Source organism: Canis aureus, chromosome 31 (assembly GCF_053574225.1).
Source record: "Canis aureus isolate CA01 chromosome 31, VMU_Caureus_v.1.0, whole genome shotgun sequence".
In the NCBI taxonomy this organism is placed as follows: Eukaryota; Metazoa; Chordata; class Mammalia; order Carnivora; family Canidae; genus Canis; species Canis aureus.
The window spans coordinates 8,291,041-8,311,983 of record NC_135641.1 but is presented as its reverse complement, the minus strand read 5'-3'; the positions used below and the strand labels follow the sequence as shown (position 1 = coordinate 8,311,983).

The following is a 20,943-nucleotide window of genomic DNA, read 5'->3' as shown; positions in this document are numbered from 1 at the left end:
CATATTTATACTTATGGGACTTTGGCACCATTTTAAATTTGATGTCTCTCAGTTTGGGGGTATAGATGACTAATGAGGGACGCATGTGCTTGCCTGATATTTGGGCTTATCTGACATCTAGCACTGAGTAAATCAGGTTGTGGGCTCATATGTACACGGAAATACTATTTTTTGTAAATATTTAAAATATAAACTAACACTGTATGTTTAATGGATTGTTTATGGATCCATGCATGGATAATAAAAATTCAAAAGCCAAGTCAGGGTACCTGTCGGTGCACAGCTGGTTGCCCCTGGGGAGGAGGGATCAGCTCTTTCTGGAACATTGACTTCTTACAGAAGTGTGAAGCTATTATGACAGGACGTTAGCCTTTGCTAATGCAGTCAGTGTGACGAGGGTGTTATATTGCTTGCTTTCTATGTTACTCTTCTCAGTATTTGGAATTGGTTTACAGTCAACACTCCTGCGTCCGTCCTGGGGAGAGCTGCCGGAGTAGGGGCCGCCTGAGCGGAAGCATATTATCAGGGGCTATGCTGGTTTCTGTCTGGTTCGCTGGAGTCCCCACCGGCATTGACGTGTGCTTGGCACAAGCAGGCCCTCAGGAAGTCTGTGTTGCACGAGCTGGCCATGGAATGTTCCATGGGACTCCTTCCTGTGAGCTGGCTTGTGAGAGGTCCTGGGGCCATGCCCTACAGTGGGAGGTGCCTTTGGGACCTGCCTGCTGGCCAGGTGGTCACCCCAACCCCTCTGCTCCTGACCTGCGCCTCCCTTTATCCCCCAGACTTCTGATAACACATCACAGGAAGTAATTCGGATCAAGATGCTAAAAAAAAAAAAAAAAAAAAAAATCACACCTAGGCAGTCTCATAAGTGTGTGTCTTTAGAGCAAAACAGATACCCTATCATAGAAATGGCACGAATTCCTAGGGAGACACTTCTGAGAGGAAGTTTGCTGCCCGGGCTTGGCGGTGGAGTCCATTCAACTCTCCTCAGACAGTTGGGAAGGGTTTGGCTCGAGCGACAGCCGTTTCTTAGTTTAATGAATTGAGAGGAGCAGTCGGGCTTCTCTACCAGGTGGTTCGTGTTAAGGAGTTTCTACCTTGCAGGTGCACGGACCTCTCCTACACCGTCCACGTCGGGCCCCTGCAAAGCATTCCTGCCTGTGGAGCTGGGCTTGTAGCTTCATTACTCACCTTTTTCCTGTCCTATGTTGAAATAATGAGCTAGTGTTAAGGGAAGATGTTTGTTTTTGTTTTAAATTTTTTTTTTTTAAATTTATACTCTATTTGCCAACATATAGCATAACACCCAGTGCTCATGCCATCAAGTGCCCTTCTTAGTGCCTGTAGGGGAAGACTTTTATAGAATACCCCTTCCTTTGGAATCTCATTGGGAGAATAGCTTCATTAGTTGGTAAGGAGGTGTTTTCAGAAGACCGTCAGAGTGGAAAATCTGAGTCAGTCTAGTGCTTGCGCCTGGCTGGGAGTCCTTGCACCATCCTGTGAGGCTGAGCCAGGAACCCGCCCCTCGCAGGGACCTCACCCTTCTCATGCCATTGTCTTTGTTGCAGCCAATGGTCTGGTTTATTTTTATCCTGGATTTCCACCTCCACCCTGCCCTGGAATATTCTTTTCTCAGGCCCCTGATTTTAATTCACATCATCTTAAAAGTTAACAAAGGAAATCTTTGCTGTGATTTTAGTTCTAGAAGGCCAGCCTAGAATGTGTTTTCTAAAACATCTGACAGACATCCAGACTTGCAAACAACCCTTCTCCCAAGTTTATGGGTTTTCCTGACCATTCCCCCACTGTTCCCTTGACCTAACCAGCCATCCCAACTGTGAGCATGTCTCAGGGGACCAGAAACATTTCTCAGAGTAAAATGTCTCCTCATAGAAGCTGCAAATGTTTTATGAGGTGAAGAACACAGAAGCAACATTTCACAAAGTGATAGTTTGGTGAGAATTATTTAAAGCCTGCAAGCTCAGGCAATGTTTGTGTGATCATAGTTGCTGGATTTTTTTGCCTTCAAATGGGCAGGAGCAATGTCTGTAGGTGTCAGGGCCAAGCTGGGGGTGGTGGAAGGCTGATGGTGAACATCACCTGCTGTCCAGAGGGTCCTGGCCACACCTTTGCCATCAAAATGCGGTAGTGCAAAGGTCAAATCCATTGACCATCTGGAAAGAAACTGTTTACTAGAAATCCTAGTATTCTTTTATTTGTTCAATAAATATATAACAGCTCAGCACTGTCCTTGGAGCTGGGGACTTGGCAGTGATCAAAATAGATCAGATTCTCATCCTGGGATTTACCTTCTCTCCATGGTGCTTATTAATCATAAATAAGATTAATGGATCTATGCCAGACACACTTGGCCCAACAAATCACACCCATGCTAGCGGTAACTCATGGCACCTTTTAGAAATACCATACATTTTATTTTATTTTTAAAAAGATTTTTATTTATTTGTTTGAGAGAGATCTAGAGAAAGAGCGAGAGCACAAACGGGCAGAGGGAGAGGGAGAAGCAAACTCCCTGCTGAGCAGGGAGCCCAACACTGGCTCGATTCCAGGATCCTGAATTGTGACCTGAGCTGAAGGCAGAAGCTTAACCCACTGAGCCACCCAGGCACACCCAAAATACCATATATTTTATAGGACTGAGATTCTTAAGTTCTTTCACAAAGCTGCATAAAGTCAGTGGTATTATTGTGGAGAACAGAGAAAGATATTGCCTAGAAGTGGATTTTGGAGTAACTCAAGCTTCTTCTCCTGGTGCCAAACTTTAAAAAATTGTACTACAAACTATGGTATTTTTTTTTTCTTATTTTAGAACATGGGTAATCTCCATTTTCTTCTGGATAATCAGGATAATTACTGTATTTTTGTACCACATGGCCGTGGGGTCTGTATGTCCTTCTTGGTGTCTGGGTCTCTTTGCTTGGCTATTTGTCAGCTCCTGTTGTCTCCCGCCAGCTGCCCCTCCTCCCCCCTCACAGTTGGGTTCTCTTCTCCACTGTTTACAGTGGTTGTTAGAAAACTGTGTTTCCTAATGAGAACATCATGAATGTAGACATCATTACCTGTACTTGTTTTTTCATTGTGCATTAAAAATCATGTTAAGTTTCTCACAAATACAACTTTGTTTTAAAGGACATGAACTGTATGGAAACACACAGAATAAAAAGCAGTTCCTTCAAAGTGTTCCTTTCTTCCCTGCCTTGTCTTAATCAGGAGTCTCCAGAAAAACAGACCAGTCGAGTCTGTGTGTGCCTCTGTGGACATCCATATTATCTATGTCCATATATCTCCGTATATCTTTAGCTGGATGCACACACATGTAGACACATGTCTGTATGTAACCATATCCAGCTATATATACACACAGATATACACACAGATTTTTGCTGTTGAGGAATTGGTTCACACAATTGTGGAGGCTTGGCGAATCCAAGATCAGCAGGGTGGGCTGGCAGGCTGGAGACCCAGAGAAGAGCTGTGGTTCAAGTCCAAGGCCTTCCCTTGGCACAATTCCTGCCTGCACAGGGGAGGCCTGTCTTTGTTCTCTTCAGGCTTTCAGCTGATTGAAGGAGGCCCACCCACGTCATGGAGAGCAATCTGCTTTACTCAGTATACTGATTCAAATCTTAGTCTTATAAAACAAAACAAAACAAAAAACACCTTCACAGAAACATCTAGAGTAATGTTTGACCAAACATCTGGGTACAACATAAAATTGTGACACATAAAATTTACCATTACGTTTACCCTACTTCCTTTCCTTTTGCAGAGGGCATTAATACTTTGGTATAATTCATCTAGATGTTTCCTGTGCATTTTCTTGTGTGTGTGTGTGCGCACGCTAATGACCTTTCTTTCTCCTGCCTCCATCTTTCATCTGTCAATATATAATAAATGATGTTACTAAAACCCTGGTGTTAGATCCTCCTTTCTCTCTGCAAGGAATGGGGTTTTGGTTTGTGTATATATATATATATATTTTTTTTTTTTTTTGATGTGCAGACTTGCAGTTCTTAAACAGAAATATCTCAACTCATTTTTTTTTTTTGTCGTGTTGTGCCAATGTTTCTATGGTGCGTAGACTTAGAAATTAAGCTCATGTTTTGAGGGACTTGAATTTCTAGCTGATGTCCAAATAGATAGTTTATTTTTTTTTAAAGATTTTCTTTATTTATTTGACACAGAGGAGAGAAAAAGAGAAGAGAGAGGAAATACAATCAGGGGAGCTACTGAGGGAGAGGGAGAAGCAGGCTCCTTACTGACGTAGGGCTCGATTCCAGGACCCCGGGCTCATGACCTGAGCTGAAGGCAGACACTTAACCAACGGAACCACCCAAGTGCTCCTTATTTTTTCTTAAGAATATTATTTTATTCTCATGGACATCTTGCTTGAAATTAAGAAAAAAAACAGCCTATATGTGGCCTCAGCGACCATCTGCAAGTGAGCTTCTGTCAGTTTAGCGAGTGGTTAATATTTATTTGCCTTCGTGACAAGTCTTTTGTTGCGGTTTGTCTTGGGAGACCATGGTCTGAGGGTGCCAAAGATTGTACCTCCTACCGTCCTGTCAGGCACCAAGATGTTCCAGCTACCACAGAGTTAACACTAGTTAAACCCTAGTTTTACACATGGAAATGTCAGACTTTTGGAGGGAGCCCCTTAGAGGGTAGGGAACAAAGGTAATTTTTCTTTTTCTGAAGGTAATTGTTTTTAATAGTAACGTAAATCAGTCTGTGTTGGGAGATGACAGGTATCACTTCTGCGTCCGATATCATTTTATCCTGAGCCCTCAAAATTTAGGTTTCTATTTTTTTTCCCCTGGTAATCATCATTTCTAACCTGAGGTTGTGCTAAGATTTCTTTCTTTCTTTCTTTCTTTCTTTCTTTCTTTCTTTCTTTCTTTCTTTCTTTCTTTCTTTCTTCTTTCTCTTTCTTTCTTTCTTTCTTTTCTTTCTTTTCTTTCTTTTCTTTTTCTTTCTTGATTTCTAAGACTACTGTCAGCAGTGGTATGCTGCACACTTGGGAAGTCTTACCTTGGTGGCCAGTAGGGGCTGTGGTTCCAGAACATGGGCCCTCTCAGTGGTTGTGGTAGCAAGGAATGGAGGTGAGCATGATCCCAAAAGAGCAGAATCAAGAGCCAGGTGCTCAGGAGCTCACAAGAGCATCGCTTTATTGAAATTCTCCTTTATTAAATTTGTCCTTTTAACCCAGAGCCCTTAAGTAAAGATTGGATGTCCAGATTGGCAAAAGTGGGTACCCTTTGGGATATTTTTGAAGGGCCAGTTTTCAATATGTGTTCAAAGCTTTCAGAATATCTCTTTCCTTTAATGCAGAAATACTGCTTCTAAGAATGTCTCCTGAGATCCTAAGGAATGAGATTCATGAAGCCATGATTCTAGGGATTTTCACTGCCAGTTTTACTCAGAATACAGAAAAATGGGAATCAATCTCCGCGTCCAAGAGTGGGGATTCATCAGATAACTATGATTCTGCCGTAGTAGAATATAATGTTCCACATTTGCTGGAAATGTTGACACAAAAGTGTTTCCATTGATGTGAAAAGATGTTGCTGATCTATTCCTCATTGAAACATACAGCAAACAATCTATTTTGGTATAGAAAAGACGTCCGTGTGTGTGTGCACATGTGTGTACATCTTGTGTTTGTGAGATTGTGTGTGTCTAGATAAGTTTTTTCCTTCTCCGTTATTGGATTTTTTTTTCCTGTAATAAAGATGAGCTTCTAGTGTAATGATGTAAAAAGGAAGAAGCTGCATTGTGTTCAGCATGCCTTGCTTATAAGTCAGGAAATTGTCAGATACTTGAGAACTACCTCCATCCAAAAAATTCAAAAAATGAGATTTTGGTGCTTACCAAGTGGAGTCACCAGTTTTCTGGACCACTCGTGCAGCAGTGAGCAGACACGTTGGGTGGGAGAAGGCGGGTGGTGGGGGCAGTGAACCCTCGGGATCGGAGACATTGAAAGCCGTAACCGCTTAATAAGTAGAGTCGGGGGATCCCTGGGTGGCGCAGCGGTTTGGCGCCTGCCTTTGGCCCAGGGTGCGATCCTGGAGACCCGGGATCGAATCCCACGTCGGGCTCCCGGTGCATGGAGCCTGCTTCTCCCTCTGCCTGTGTCTCTGCCTCTCTCTCTCTCTCTGTGACTATCATAAAAAAAAAAAATTAAATAAGTAGAGTCGGCCTGGGCTCACTCCTGCTCTCCTGTCTTTTATTTTATTAACAATTTTATTTATTTATTTGACAGAGAGGGCATGAGCGGAGGGAAGAGGGAGAAGCAGGTTCCCTGCTGAGCGGGGAGCCGGATGGGGGGCTCCATCAGACCAGGACCATGATCCGAGCCCAAGACAGACACTTCATGACTGAGCCGCCCCGGCGCCCCTGTTGCAAAGTGTTTAGTCAGCGCGGCTGCTGTAGCAAAATGAAAGTGGATGGCTGATCAACCAGCAGAAATTCGTTTCTCACCATCCTGGAGCCTAGAAATCTGGGGTCCTGGTGAGGGCTTGCTTCCTGGCTCATGGATGACTGCATCGTCCCCTGGCCAGCCTCTGCAGGAGTCCCCTGTGATGGTTTTTTTTCTGACACTAGTGGTTTTCCCTTACCAATTCTCCACTTCTCTGGCCACCACCAGGGTCTCTAGTGATCCGATTAATTCTGACCCTCACTATCCAGAGTTAGCAGAGACCCCAGAGGTGTAGGGCCAGTCCCACCAGACCTCCTCTATTTCAGACTCCAGGTCCCAACCCAGGGGTTACCTTCTGACCAACTGGCTACAAATTTGGGGGTTCCCACACCCCCCTTCAAGTTTGAGAGTTCGCTAGAATAACAGAACTCAGGAAAGCGCTTTACTTACTATCATTGGTTTATTATAGAGGATAAAAGCCAGGAACAGCCAAATGGAAGAGGTGCTCAGGGCAAGGTACGAGAAAGGGGTTTGGCGCTTGCGTTGCCTTTTCCCCGGGGGGCACCACCCTCCTAAGCACTTCAATGTGTTCATCAACCCAGAAGCCCCTCAGGCCCCACTGCTTTGGGGTTTTTATGAAGTTTTCAGTAAGTAGGCATGATTTGCTCTAGATTATTCAGTCATTGGCCATTGGTGATTGAACTCAATCTCCAGGCCCGTTCCCCTCCCTGGAGGTGGGGTTGGGAGTGTGCAGAGAAGCAAGATCTAACCTACTTCCATGGTAGTCGGTCTTTCTAGAGACTGGCCCCCATCCTGAAGGTACCAGCATTGTCTCCCACCCCAGTGAAGCATCTCACTGGCATGTAAGAATTGGTGATTTCTGAGGGTTTTCAGAGCTGAGTGCCAGGAACCTGGGACAAAGACCAGATACACATATTTTTTTATTATACCACCACTCCCAACGGGTCTCCCCACTTCCAGGCCTGTGTCCTGGAGTCTATTTCCATCCAGCTGCTCGACTTGATGAAGATACTTGACAAGTGACTGCTCAAAATGCCACCTGTCTCAGGATTTGTACTGTGACCTCTGGGGTTCTGATGCCCCCTTGACCTCCTCCTTCTGGCTCACAGGGCTCCGGCCCACGGGCTTCCCAGCTGGATGCTCCCCCCATGGCCCTTGGCCCTTCCTCGCCTCCTTGCCATCTTTGTCCAGTGTCCCCTTCCCAGGTAGCCCACCCGAGCACCCTATATGACACTGAGCCACGCCGCCCCTGCACTCACAGCCTCCCTTACCCTAGCCCCCTTACCAATCCACGGTCAGGACTCATCTGGCAGGTCTGCGGTTTGCCGTTTTTCCTCTTTCCTCCTGTTAGAAGGCAAAGCGAACGGGGCAGGGACCTTGCTTCCTGAGGTTTCCCAGGCGTCCTTCCTCTCTCGTGGTCAGCATGGAACAGTTGAGAGGACACATGGCTGGCTGGTTCTAAACTGCCAGCCAGAACCGGGACTCGGGGTTCTCTGTGTGTTCACCTGGCTGCTGGCCCAGGCTCCCTCCCCTGGGAGACCCTGTGTGCACAGGGGGTGCAGCGGTGATGCTCGGGCTTAGCCCCCTCTGACCGCTTCCCTCTTCACTTCTAGACTGGCCTCATTGTCGCCTGCTACCACGGCTTTGTGGACACTGTTGTGGTCTTAGCCGAGTGCCCTCACGTTGACGTCAACTGGCAGGACAAGGAGGGGAACACAGCTCTAATCACAGCCGCGCAGGCAGGTAAGACCCACGTTTCCTTCCCTCCTTGGCTGGGGAGCAGCTGCCAAGAGGTGAGGGATGGTGGAGGGGGGCACGCTGCACGTGAACTCAGCTCAGGAGATAAACCTTAGGATGGGAATGGTCCAGAAATCTGTCCTACTACATTAAGAGGTACAAGGAGAGGCCGATCCATCCTCGGACACATTTTTGTTGTGCCTTTGGGACGATGCAGAGTTTGTTTGCACAGAGCTCACCGTGGGGCACCTCTTGCCCTGCTGCGTCCAAAGTCTTGGAATGTGAAGTTGCACCAGAAACCCAGCCTTGTCATCCCTTCACCTAGAGCATCGCGCCCCAGGCAGTGTTGGAGATGGGGAACGGAGAGATGCTGGTGAACTCACTACTCTCGCTCACTAGTGATAGTGTATCAGGCATATTTACACTTGACCTATAGGTGTAAGGAAAAGCCAGGTGCTGCTTGCTGAGGGTGTATCTGTGTAACACGGCGGGACCATTAGGGAGAGAGCCTGGCAGGTATACGTGTACATCCCAGTACGTGTGCTTCAGCCCAGGATGGTCATTGCAAGAAGTGGCACTTCTGCTCCGCCTGCTGAGTGCATCGCGGCTGTCCTCTTCTAGGATTGTTTTCGGACATTTTTGGAGACAAACACAAAGCTGTGCTTGTGCCTTCAGGACCACACTCTGTTTGTACTCGTGGTATTTAGTGGGTTTGTTACTTGACCACTTTGAAAATTCTTGGCTGCTAAGATGAATTTGTTGGATCATTCAGGCTCTGAGCTGTGAAGAAGCTGCTTCTGGCTGAGTTGGGGAGAAAAGGCGTTTGCTTATTAGTGGAATGCAGGACACCTCACGATGTCATTGGGAGCTGTCGGGTATCAGACTCAAGGCTGCAGAGCTGGAGAAAATGCCCCAAACCATCTGCTGCCGCCACCAAAGAGAGACCTCCTTGTCCTGTTTTGCATCACGGGCTCCTAGGTCAAAGCCGGCACGGGTGACTGATCCAGGGAACCCAGGGAACCCAAGGAGCCCAGCCTAGCCAGCATCTTCCCGTGATGAAATGGGAAGTAGTCCATACACACTGCTTTTCGGTCAATATGGGTAAATGGAGAACTCCCTCAATTTTGCCAGTGTGTTGGCCTCAGCAGCTTTTAGAGTGCAGAGCTTTGCCAACAGAGGCACTCCAGGCTTTGAAAGCTGAGGTCCATAGTGTCCTGAAGTGCAAGAGTGTAAGAGTATATCGCATGGCATTCAGCGATCATGGGCTCCCCATTCATCGCCTCCCACCGGCCTGGGAACTGGGGATACCCAAGTGATGGGCGGTTCTACGTTGAACTAATTCTCCAGCTCAGTAGGCATCTGTTGGAGCTCTGATGGAGGGTGTGCTGGGGACCACAACTAGCTGTGTGGTTTAGGACAGGGCTCATGGAAGAGGGGGTTGTGGCAGAGGTGGACTTGACCTGAGTGCCGAAGAAGTCAGAGGGAGGCTGTTGCAGCCGAGGCACCCAGGTGCCAAGAGGGAGCCCAGCACGCCTCTGGTGATGTGGCAGTAAGATTGCATTCGGCTAGGAGAGGTGAGAGGTGGCCCCACAGGGAGCAGGGACCAGCTCATTAAGGGTCTAGAAGCAATGCGAGGGAATGCATTCAGTGCCACGAGGCTGGCTGTGTGATGACGGAGCCTGGATAGTCTCCAAGGGCCCAGAGGCAGAGAAGGAGCAAGAACCAGCTGGCAGAAAGTGGTGTGATGTGGATGGTGGAGGAGAGGCGGCATCCGGGAGGGCTTCTAGCGTCTGGACAGGGGATGATGAATTGCAAAGGGGTTTATGTAAAGTAATAGATGGAGAAGCATTGGCTCTGTTCGGTGCTCGGGCTGTTTGAGATGTGAGACATCTACATAAGAGGCCTCAGCAGCAAGCGGAGGGCATGGAGGTCCAAACTCCAGTGCCCGTTGGGGTACAGACCAGAGGGTTCAGGGGTAGCTGGGGGGGGGGGGGAGCATGGCACAGACTACACCTGAGCGCTAGGAGAATGTGCAGTAAGACGAGATTTCCTTTCTTACTGATTTGCAAGAGTCTTCGTGTGTTAAGGGTAATGGCTGTGGTGTAACACCCAGGGGCTACCTTCTGAATTCTTGCCTATCTGAAAATAATAGGAATAACGACTTGTCCTTTGCCTTTTTTTTTCCCATTGAGTGTTGCAGAGGAATAGTCTGATTCCAGCCTGCTTTTGTATCTTTGTTGATACCCTGATCTTGTGAGACTCGTAAATATCTCCCCGCTTGTCCCTTGACATTGAAAACAGCCCCCTGCCCCAGCTATATACAGATCTCAGCTCCTTCTCTCTGCATTTGTTTTGACTTATATTAGGTATATTTTCAGGAAATTGCTGTTAATCTCTTTGAAACACTATCTGCCCTATTTTGTTCTTTTTTGCTGAGATTTGCTCTTAGGCATAGAATAACTTGGTCCTCATGCCACGACTTTCTGTCTCATCCCCCCCCTCCATTGTATTACTCTAAGATTTGGGCAAATCCTGTATATTATTTCATTATTTTGTTTCTGTTCCATTTGTTGGATTACATTTACTTTATTCTTTTTGAGCATCCCTCAAGTCTCAGTCTGTTTCGGCTTCTATAACAAAAATCCCACATCCAGGGGGATTAAACAACAGAAGCTTGTTTCTACTGTTCTGGAAGCTGGGAGCCCAAGATTGGGGTGATAGGGGATTTGGGTCCTGGTGAGAGCTCTCCTCTTGGCATGCACGGGGCACCTCTTCTGTGTCCTCATGTGGTAGAGAGAGAGAGAGAGAGAGAGAGAGAGAGAGAGAGATCTGTCTCTGGTATCTCCTCTTCTAAGGACACCTGTTCTCTTGCAGCAGGGCTCCACCCTTGTGGCCATAGTTAATCTTAATGCCTTCCACAAAGGCCCTATTTCCAAACTCAGTCGCTTTGGGGGTTGGGAGCCCAACAGAGGAATCTGGTGATACAACTATTCATTCCATCACACTCATCCTTTACGCAGGGGCTGTGCTTTTCCTGGATTGATGTATTATAAGTCACAGATGACACAGGTCCTCTCAGGGGAAGAGAGAGGCCCAGCAAAGAGAGAAGCTCATGTCCCTTCCAGGCTCAGGACCTGGGGCCGGCAGTGCAGATGGAGAAATTTGGAGCTAAGGGCAGCCCAGCGAGGGACACCTGGGAGGCTCAGAGGTTGAGCATCTGCCTTCGGCTTAGGGTGTGATCCTGGGGTCCTGGGATCGAGTCCTGCATCAGGCTCCTGTGGGGAGCCTGCTTCTCCCTCTGCCTGTGTCCCTGCCTCTCTCTCTGTATCTCTCATGAATAAGAAAAATCTAAGGGCAGCCCAGTGGCTTCTCCCATCCCTGCTTCATCCCTGTCATCTCACGTCCGAGTTGTGTGGGAGGGGAGCAGCACAGCCTGTGTCTGTAGAGGGTGGCCCCCACATTGGCCTGGTGGCTCTGCTGCCTGCTGTGCTGGGGTGCAGGAAATGGCATTGGCGGTTCAGTGTGGCCCACAGCCCACCTTTCCTTCTGCTCCTGCCCTGCGCATTGGGGCCGCGGCTGAACTTCCCCAAGGTCTTGATGTCCGGCCTGACCTCCCCTACTGCTTGCACCCGCGTCCACCGCCAGCAGGCCTCCTGTGGTTTCTGGCAGTGCCACTGCCTTCTCTCTGCTCTGTGGTCACCTGTGCGAAGCAGAGAAGGGGACAAGACACCTGTGTTCATGCCCCCGCAACTGTGACCTCAAGGGAGGCGATGGTCCCTGGGGGAGCCTCTCCTCCCACAGGAGTGAGATTATAGCTTGGTTAGATCGTGAGGATTGCCAAAGCTGGCATGTATTTAATTTTCTGGGCCCCACATGTAAGGGTGTAGCGGGGAGGTGTTGGGGCTGTGACCAGACTGGGTTGCACAGGACGATGGCTGCTCTGGGTGCTTTCTCTACTTGGCACCGCTGATGGTCTACTAAGTTGATGATACGATAAAATACAGTGTTCGGGAGAAAACCACATAAGCAGCTCAGGTTAAACACAGAAAGCCAGTGAAGTTCAGGGTGAAAATCTCCTAGCTTCTCACTAGTTCTGTCACCTGGAGGTAACCATTGTTAATTTGATGGGTACATGGGTTCTCTTCCATCTTCATAAAGAACTATATTTCCCTTTCTTACTTTTTTTTTTCAAGATTTTATTTGCTTATTCATGAGAGACCCAGAGAGAGGCAGAGGGAGAAGCAGGCTCCCTGAAGGGAGCCTGATGTGGGGCTCAATCCCAGGACCCTGGGATCACCCTGAGCCAAAGGCAGATGCTCAACTGCTGAGCCACCCAGACGTCCCTCCTTTCTCATTAAGTTTTCTCTTCCTACTGGTGTCTAGATCATTACCTTGTTTACTGGTTTGCTCAAGCTATGTATGCTGCCGGCTGGGTCCCGGGCCCACCCTCTTCTCTGCCTGGCACCCACTCCCTGCACCTGGGCTCTGATCCCTGGGACACCTACCCTAGGCCTGCTTTAGAACTGAATTGTCTGGGGATATGGGTGAGGAGGGGTGAGGTGGTGGTTTTTTTTTGTTTTTTTTTGCTTTGTTTTTTTTTTTTCACCTTAAAAAAATCTGGTTAAAGAGCATTTCCTTGTTTGTCTTAATCGCCTCACTGGGAGGAAGAGATTTTTCCCTAATTTGTTTCTAAAGGTTGTGACAGGCCCTCCCGGGCTGCCCCACTCCCTGTGAGCACCATACTTTAGAGCGCAGCCTGCTTCTCAGCCTGGAGCCTCCCCCCATGGGGGGGTGGTGGCTAATCTGTGTTTTGATGCAGATTTGGTTAGAACAGGGATTGCCCAGCTCTACCCCCTGAGTTTCAGATTGAAACTGATTGGGGAGGGGCCTGAGAATGTGCCTCTCAAGGGGTTCCCACAGAGTTGCTGGTCTGGGGAACCCAGGCTGAGAACTGGGTGTTGGGGGCTCCCATACCAAGGGGTGGCCGGGGTGGCCCTCGGTGGCCATTCAAGGCTGGGGAGGCCACACAGCCCGGACAGACATCAGAGGGACACAGAGCCATCATTAAAGCGGGGAGAAAGGCAAGCAGTCGAGGTGTTCCTGAAACAGTAGGGAGAGGCATGAACTCTAAAATAAAGTCACCTCTTCTTCCCCTTCCCCACCCATACTCTCTAAATGAATGAATGAATGAATGAATGAATGAATGAATGAATGAAATCTTAAAGAAAAAAAGAAAGAAGCACTTATTCTTATTATTATAAGTCACAGATGACACAGGTCCTCTCAGGGGAAGAGAGAGGCCCAGCAAAGGGAGAAGCTCATGTCCCTTCCAGGCTCAGGACCTGGGGCCGGCAGGGCTTTAAGGAGGCCCTCCCCAAATCCGGTTCATGAGCCAAGCCATGCACTGGCAGTCTGAGGCACCCCCCCCCCAACCCCTGCCTTCCTACCCTGCACCCCCCAGAGCCTCAGTGCCACTCTGTCCTCTGCAGCGAGCAGCATGCATAATGCCAGGCTGGCCCTCCCTGCATTTCCTTCAGGATTATAAAAATAAGCTCAAGGAATAACAACTTTCAAGGATGCACCAGAGGTTACTTGTACCCAACCAACCTTATCACCAGTTTAAAAAGATACCTGCTATTCTCTCACTTAGCCACACTCCTGCCCTTCTGCTAAAGAGGAACAAGTGGAGAAGTAAACACACAACTCCACCCCTGAGACTTACTCATTTCCTTGGTTATCTTTCTTTATATTTTGCTTTTGTTGGGGGAGGTAGGATAGAAGTTGGAACTGCTGGCTAAACGAGACCTAGGGATTATTTGAGGGATTTCTTTTCATACATCCTCTCCATTGTAAAGGCCTAATACAGATTCGGTTGAATTTTTATCACACATTAAGTATCTGAAGAGGTTAGACTTTTTAGAGAACACATGACAGGCAGATCAAAGCATTTGTACCCTAATTCATACTCACAAATGCTGAGTGAATGCCATAGAAAAGAAAGCCAGGACTTTCAGTGCAGGTGTGATATCAAATAATATAAACCTATGGTTGCTTGAAAGTTTCCCTTAACCACACAGATCCTGCTGGGGCTGATGTTGACTAGACCACGTCATTTGGGGTCATTCTGTCACCCTTGCCAGTGACTTGTTTTGGCACAGGGCGTGTGACATAACCCTGGCAGTGAATTATAAATGAAACTCTGTTGGAGGCTTCTGGAAATGTCTTCCTGTCCTAGAGAACAGGACACACAGACACATTCACTCCTCTCTCCCAAGGCCTCCATGTGCTATAGTCTTGGCATCGCGAGGAAAAGGTGACCAGCACTTCTGAGAAGCTGGCCCCCCATCCTGGTGTCATGGGGCAATTCAATGAAGCAACCCCCTAACTGTGGCCTTCAGACACGTCATGTTGCAAAAGAAGACAGTTTCTTCTCCGAAGCCCTGTTTCACTGGGTATCCAGTCAGCCGCACCCAGAACATAACAGATCCTGGCCTCCAATGAGAATCAGGGAAACAATTGCAAACTGTAATCCAAGGACTGGCAAACACTAAGAACTGATCTTTTCCAGGGTTGGCAAGAATACCCTTGGGAACTTGGTGGAAAGCATAAATACGTGAGTTTTTTTTCCCTAAAGGCCCCTTGGCAGCAGCTATGTAAACATGCATGTCCTGACGAAGCAATTGAGTTCTAAGAATCTATCTGCACATTGCTTCCTCTTCCTTCTCTGCCCAAGGCTGGCCTCGACCCAGCACCGGCCTGTTCTCAGCCCTCAGGTGTCTGGTGTGGCTCAGTTGGGGCCGGGGCAGAAGGAGACACGGGGGTGCTCTCCCCTGCACCCCCGCCCACCTCCCGCCCCACAGGCTGCCAGCTGAGGGTGGCAGGTGTGCTGAGGGGCAGCCCCCTGCCTGGGCTCCCGCCCCTAACTCTGCCGGCCTCCTCCAGGGACAGAGCCCCTACAATTCGTCCCTCCAGCCCTCTGAGAACACCTGCTGCTCAAAACACCCTGCTCAGAAATGCACCCCCCGCCACTCACTGCAGCGCTGCCTGCACCCGCTAGTTCGGAAACCCCTGGAAGGCAGGAGCTGTGTGCCTTGGCTCCCCGTGGTAGCCCTTGGACATGAAGTAATTGCTGAACAAATATTTGCTTTAAAAGAGGATTCTGTACTGAGTGGATGAGTCACAGCTTACTGAACCGCCTCACAGTTACAGGACACAGAGGATGCGGCCAGCGACACACAATCACACTCCAGAATGTGCTGTAGGAAGAACAAGGTAAATCTCATGTCCACAGGTCTATGTGAAAAGATCTCCTAGATCTACTAAGTGAAAAAAATTCGAGTGAAAAGCTCTACAGAATTATCCATGCGCATGTACATAAAAAGCACAGGCACACACGTGTGTGCTTGAAGGGAGAGAGGTCTGGAAGTGTGGGTGGCTGCACAGCGGGAGATTTGAGAGACAGAGGATGTGGGAGAGTGGACTGCGACTTTAAAAAAAAAGGAATACTTCTGTGGTTGGTTTTTGTTTTTTGTGTTTTGTTTTGTTTTACTGTAAGCACATATTACTAGACATCTTTTGGAATTAAGAAACCATCATATAAATAAAACTGGTTTTGGAATCGGATTAAAATGGGACACGACCATCTCTAGCTTAAAAGCCCAAACAGAGTCTTTCCTGAAACAGTAGGGAGAGGCATGAACTCTAAAATAAAGTCACCTCTTCTTCCCCACCCATACTCTCTAAATGAATGAATGAATGAATGAATGAATGAATGAATGAATGAAATCTTAAAGAAAAAAAGAGAGAAGCTCTTTCTCGCTGCAGTTCCAACTTCTATCCTACCTCCCCCAACAAAAGCAAAATATAAAGAAAGATAACCAAGGAAATGAGTAAGTCTCAGGGGTGGAGTTGTGTGTTTACTTCACCACTTGTTCCTCTTTAGCAGAAGGGCAGGAGTGTGGCTAAGTGAGAGAGTAGCAGGTGTCTTTTTATTTTTTATTTTTTTAAGATTTTATTTATTTATTCATAGAGACACAGCTAGAGAGAGAGAGAGAGGCAGAGACACAGGCAGAGGGAGAAGCAGGCACCATGCAGGGAGCCTGATGTGGGACTCAATTCCAGGTCTCCAGGATCACACCCCGGGCTGCAGGCGGCACTAAACCGCTAAACCGCTGCACCACCGGGGCTGCCCAGCAGGTGTCTTTTTAAACTGGTGATAAGGTTGGTTGGGTACAAGTAACCTCTGGTGCATCCTTGAAAGTTGTTATTCCTTGAGCTTATTTTTATAATCCTGAAGGAAATGCAGGGAGGGCCAGCCTGGCATTATGCATGCTGCTCGCTGCAGAGGACAGAGTGGCACTGAGGCTCTGGGGGGTGCGGGGTAGGAAGGCAGGGGTTGGGTGGGGGGGGGGTGCCTCAGACTGCCCGTGCATGGCTTGGCTCATGAACCGGATTTGGGGAGGGCCTCCTTAAAGCCAAGAATAAGTGCTTCTTTCTTTTTTTCTTTAAGATTTTATTCATGCATTTATTCATTTAGAGAGTATGGGTGGGGAAGGGGAAGAAGAAGAGAGAGAGCATCTCAAGTAGACTCCTGTGCTGAGTGAGGATCTGGACATGGGGGTCCAGCCCACCACCCTGAGATCGTGACCTGAGCTGAAACCAGGAGTTGGACACTTAACCAACTGAGCCACCCAGTTGCCCCCTAAATGCCTCTTTATTTTTATTTATTTTGTTATTACCTCACGTGATCATGATTTTAGCCTGACTTCATTCTGATTTTTATTTTTATTTTTCAACATGTTTTCCTTTTTCTTGATTTCTAGTGTTTCAATTAAGAAATTCGAGCTTGGCAAGTCTCTGGGCTTTCCTAGAGTTGCCTTACCTATTCCTGTAATCTCCAGTTTTCTGAGCCCTTCTCACTGGCTGCTGCAGTGTCCCTCCCCCAACAGTTTACCCTGCTGTTAATTCAGACACCTGCCTCTCCCGAAGACCAAGGGGAAGCCTGTCTGTAGGGCCCTCCCACCCTCCCCTATGTCTATCTCCCCCCTCCCAGTCACACCTCCACCCTTGGGGAGCACCTATGGACTCCAGCGCTGTAGTCTGATGTGACATTTCCAAAGTCAACGGTTCCCTCTACTGGCCTAGTTTGGAAAAGTACATTTCAAGTACCTGGAATCGAACCAGTCAAATCTTTAGGCCACTCAAATTCTGTAACATTTTCTCAGTTTTAGAAGAACATGGGTGTTTTGTCTGTTTCCTTCCCTTGAATAAAAGAGTAAATGAGATTCTTAACCTAAGACTGGTATCCAGTAAAATGTCGAGTGAATTAACAATTAATACTTATGACGTCCATGTAATTTTTAGGTAATGTGGGTTATAGCTTGATAATTGACAACCTTCTTGATAAGTGTATTTTTTCCAAGTCAGAAGTAGTGATCCCTGAATCTTATCATTTACCAAATATGTATTGAGTTTGCAGTCAGTTGGAAGTTTTGGATGTATGAGTAAGGTCCTGAGGGTTGTAGTGGTGGTAATCTACAGCCACATGGGAATGTGGACATGGGATATTATGGTTCAGTTGCTTAATCCAGGCCTGGGGGACCAAGGAAGAGCCTCCGTTGGAATAGATGACTCATCAAGTAGCAGGGTAACAAAAGAAAAACAAGGTTATAGACATGTATACCTCATGTATACATGGGAAACACCCAGGGAAAAGTGAGTAACTCAAAGAGGTGACTTAGAACTCCAGCTTATATGGGATCTCCTGTCCTGGAGAAATGACAGGATAGAGGAAAGTAGCTTTTGGCTTCCAGAGATGCCACTCGGTGGGAAGGTTGACTGGTGGGTAAAGACTGGAAGGTTTGTTATGTAGATTTCTCTAGTGCCATCTCCAGGCTGAGAGGATCTGCAGGTGCCTTGGTGATTAACTTTTGTCCGTCCTGGTATAGAGGGAAGGAGAGACTCCTTTGGAAATTTCTACCCTGCTTCTAGGCAAATGGAAGAGGGCAGGGAGCTTTTCTTGTGTCCACCCTCAGTTCAAAATAATCCATGTCAAAGTAGCATAATTTGGGGTGGCATCTTCTACCTTTCAGGGAGTAGGGCTAGATTAGATTAAAAGGAGCTAGCTTATTAAAAGAGTTGGGACTTGATCTAAGTCCCAAGTAGAAACCATTATGTGCTTTAAGTAGTAGTGTTGGTCAGAAGAGCTTCTTCTTGGAGTTACCATGTTGGTAGTGTGGAGAGTTGTTGGGAGGGCAGAAATGGGACCAGGGAGGATGGTTAGGAAAGGGGCTGTAGCCCAGTGGGGATGTGGTGGACCAGATCAGGATGTAGATATGGGGATGGAGCAACAAGGATAGACTTGCAAGGCATTTAAAAGATGGAGATTGGGCAGCCTGGGTGGCTCAGCAGTTTAGCGCCTGCCTTCAGCCCAGGGTGTGATCCTGGAGACCCAGGATCGAGTCCCACATTGGGCTCCCTGCATGAAGCCTGCTTTTCCCTCTGCCTGTATCTCTGCCTCTCTCTCTCTCTGTCTCTCATGAATAAATAAAATCTTAAAAAAAAAGATGGAGATGAAAAATAAAAAAAAATAAAAGATGGAGGTTGGCAGAGTTGCATGATAGCTTGGATGGGGCAAACGTGAGGGAGGGCTGAAGACAAAGCCTAGATCTCTGGCTTGGGAACCTATTCTATTAGTGATGTTTATCACTGAATATGGAACGTTGGAGAGAGGAGCAGGTTTAGAAGAAATACGTTTTGGGTTTGATTTGTTTGTGGGACACTCAAGATGAAATATCCATTCAAAAGATATTAAAATAGGAAAGTCAGGAAGAGAGACAGAGATAAGAGTTCTAGGGTGATAACTGCATCTGGAAGAATGGATAGGTCACCAAGGAAGAGTGTATGGATAAGAGGAGGGCTTCGTCATGCATCTGCAGCACAGCAGCATTTCAGGAAGGAGAGAACAGAGAAGCTCATTAAGGAAATTGAGACAGAGTGGCCAGAGAGATAGGAGGAAGATCAGAAGGGTGAACAGTCTGGATATACTTGAAAAGAGTGTTTCAAAAAGGATGGAATAGACAAGGGGTAAACACTGGAGAGGTCAAATTAGAGGAAAATTGACTCATTGGGTTTTCCTACAATATGGTCACTGGGGACTGATGGAAGTCACTTTCAGGAGGATTGGGGGAGTGTAAGTAGCAAGAGCAAGAGTGGATGACTCTGGAAGTTGAACTGAGAAGTTGGATGACTAAGGGTCAGGGCTAGAGTTGGGAGACAGGTCCATAGGAACATTATCAGTCATTGTGATGGACTGGATGTTTATGTTCCTTCCAAACTTGTGTTAAATCCTGACCCCCAAGATGATGGTATTAGGAGATGGGCTTTTGGGAGGGGATGAGGTCATGATGGTGGAGGCTTTAGGAATAGAATTAGTGCTCTTAGAAAAGAGACTCCAGAAAGTTCCCTCCCTGCTTCTGCCATATAGGGACCCAACCAGAAGACAGCAGTCTATGATAATCAGGAAGCAGATCTGACCAGACCCTGGGTCTGCTGGCATCTTGATGTTGGACTCCCCAGCCTCCAGAACTATGAGAAATAAATATGTTATTTAAGCTCCCCAGTCTATGGTAGTTTGTTAGAACAGCCTAATTATACATAATTATTTTTTTAAGATGGGATACCCTTGTGCATGCATATCCAGCTAGATATTGTTGTGTAACAAGCAGCCCCAAACTCCAGTTTAAGATATGTTTATTGTTCACACATCATTGAATGGCTGGGGATCGGATAATCTAGACTGCCTTGCGCTCACAAATTTGTGAATGAGCTGGACCCTGTTCTGGGGGCTGCTTGTGGACTTCAGCTGGGCCAGCTCTGCTCCACACGTTTCTTATCCTCTTCCTGGGACCATCAGGCAAGCCTGGGCATGTTTTTCTCATGAAGATGGCTAGACTCTCTAGATGGCTAGATGGGAGTCTAGCCAAGTAAGTGCATTCCAAGCTTCTGCTTGCATCATGCCTTTAAATGTCCCATTGGCCAACGTGATGGAAGGGCAAGGTGAAAAACTTGGGCCATTGCTGCAATCTGATGAGAGTGGATTTGCAAGGAGGGAGAAGTTGAAGAGAAGAGGTCATCGGTAGTACAGATACTCCATGGAAGTGGGTGAAGAGTGTTTTTAAAGCATTGCAAGGGGAGGAGAGATTGCTATTTATGAGTAGAAGAGTCACCCTTCTTTTATCCTAAGGAGGGAAGGAAAGACTGCTTAAGGATGTGGGGAAATTTGTGGGGAAACGAGGGAATGTTAAGGGGGTTCCCTTTTTTGTAGTTTCTGTTAGGTAGAAGGTGTGTCATCTCCTGATAATGGTGTTGGCTGGGGGAGGTAGGTGACTTAAGAGTGGAAAAGTTTGTGCTTGCTTAGGCAGCCATATGCTAAATCAGAACAATACAGAGATTAGCATGGCCTCACTGCAAGGATGCCACACGAATTCATGAAGTCCCATATTAAAAAAAAAAAAAGCAGTGAGCAAATTAAAAATTTTCCATCTGGGGTTTGGGAGAGAGTCAGAGTGTAGGTGGGCTATGGGTGGAGGATCCAGGCAAGCTTGCCTGTCTATGGGCACCGCAGGCATCATGGATTCCCACCCTCAGATGGTCACTCAGCGAACAAGACATTGGCCAACCATATAGTAGAGCTGAAAAGTTGTTGGTGGGGTGATACCAGAAGTCATCTTGGGCTTTTTAGTTTC

General features: G+C 47.3%; 1 protein-coding gene and 1 pseudogene across 4 annotated transcripts in view; both read left to right on the top strand.

Annotated features, from left to right (window-relative positions):
- ANKRD33B (ankyrin repeat domain 33B) overlaps nucleotides 1-20,943 on the top strand; it is an 81,974-nt gene that overhangs the window by 40,047 nt on the left and 20,984 nt on the right. For all 4 annotated transcript variants that reach the window (XR_013369166.1, XR_013369167.1, XM_077879575.1 and 1 more), the window contains exon 2: nucleotides 8,074-8,203. Coding sequence is in view for 2 of the 4 variants with exons in the window: in XM_077879575.1 (XP_077735701.1) it covers nucleotides 8,074-8,203 (130 nt within the window). In the remaining 2 variants the exon portion in view is untranslated. The remainder of the gene's footprint in view (nucleotides 1-8,073; nucleotides 8,204-20,943) is intronic.
- Nucleotides 20,606-20,703, top strand: LOC144302789 (U6 spliceosomal RNA; annotated as a pseudogene).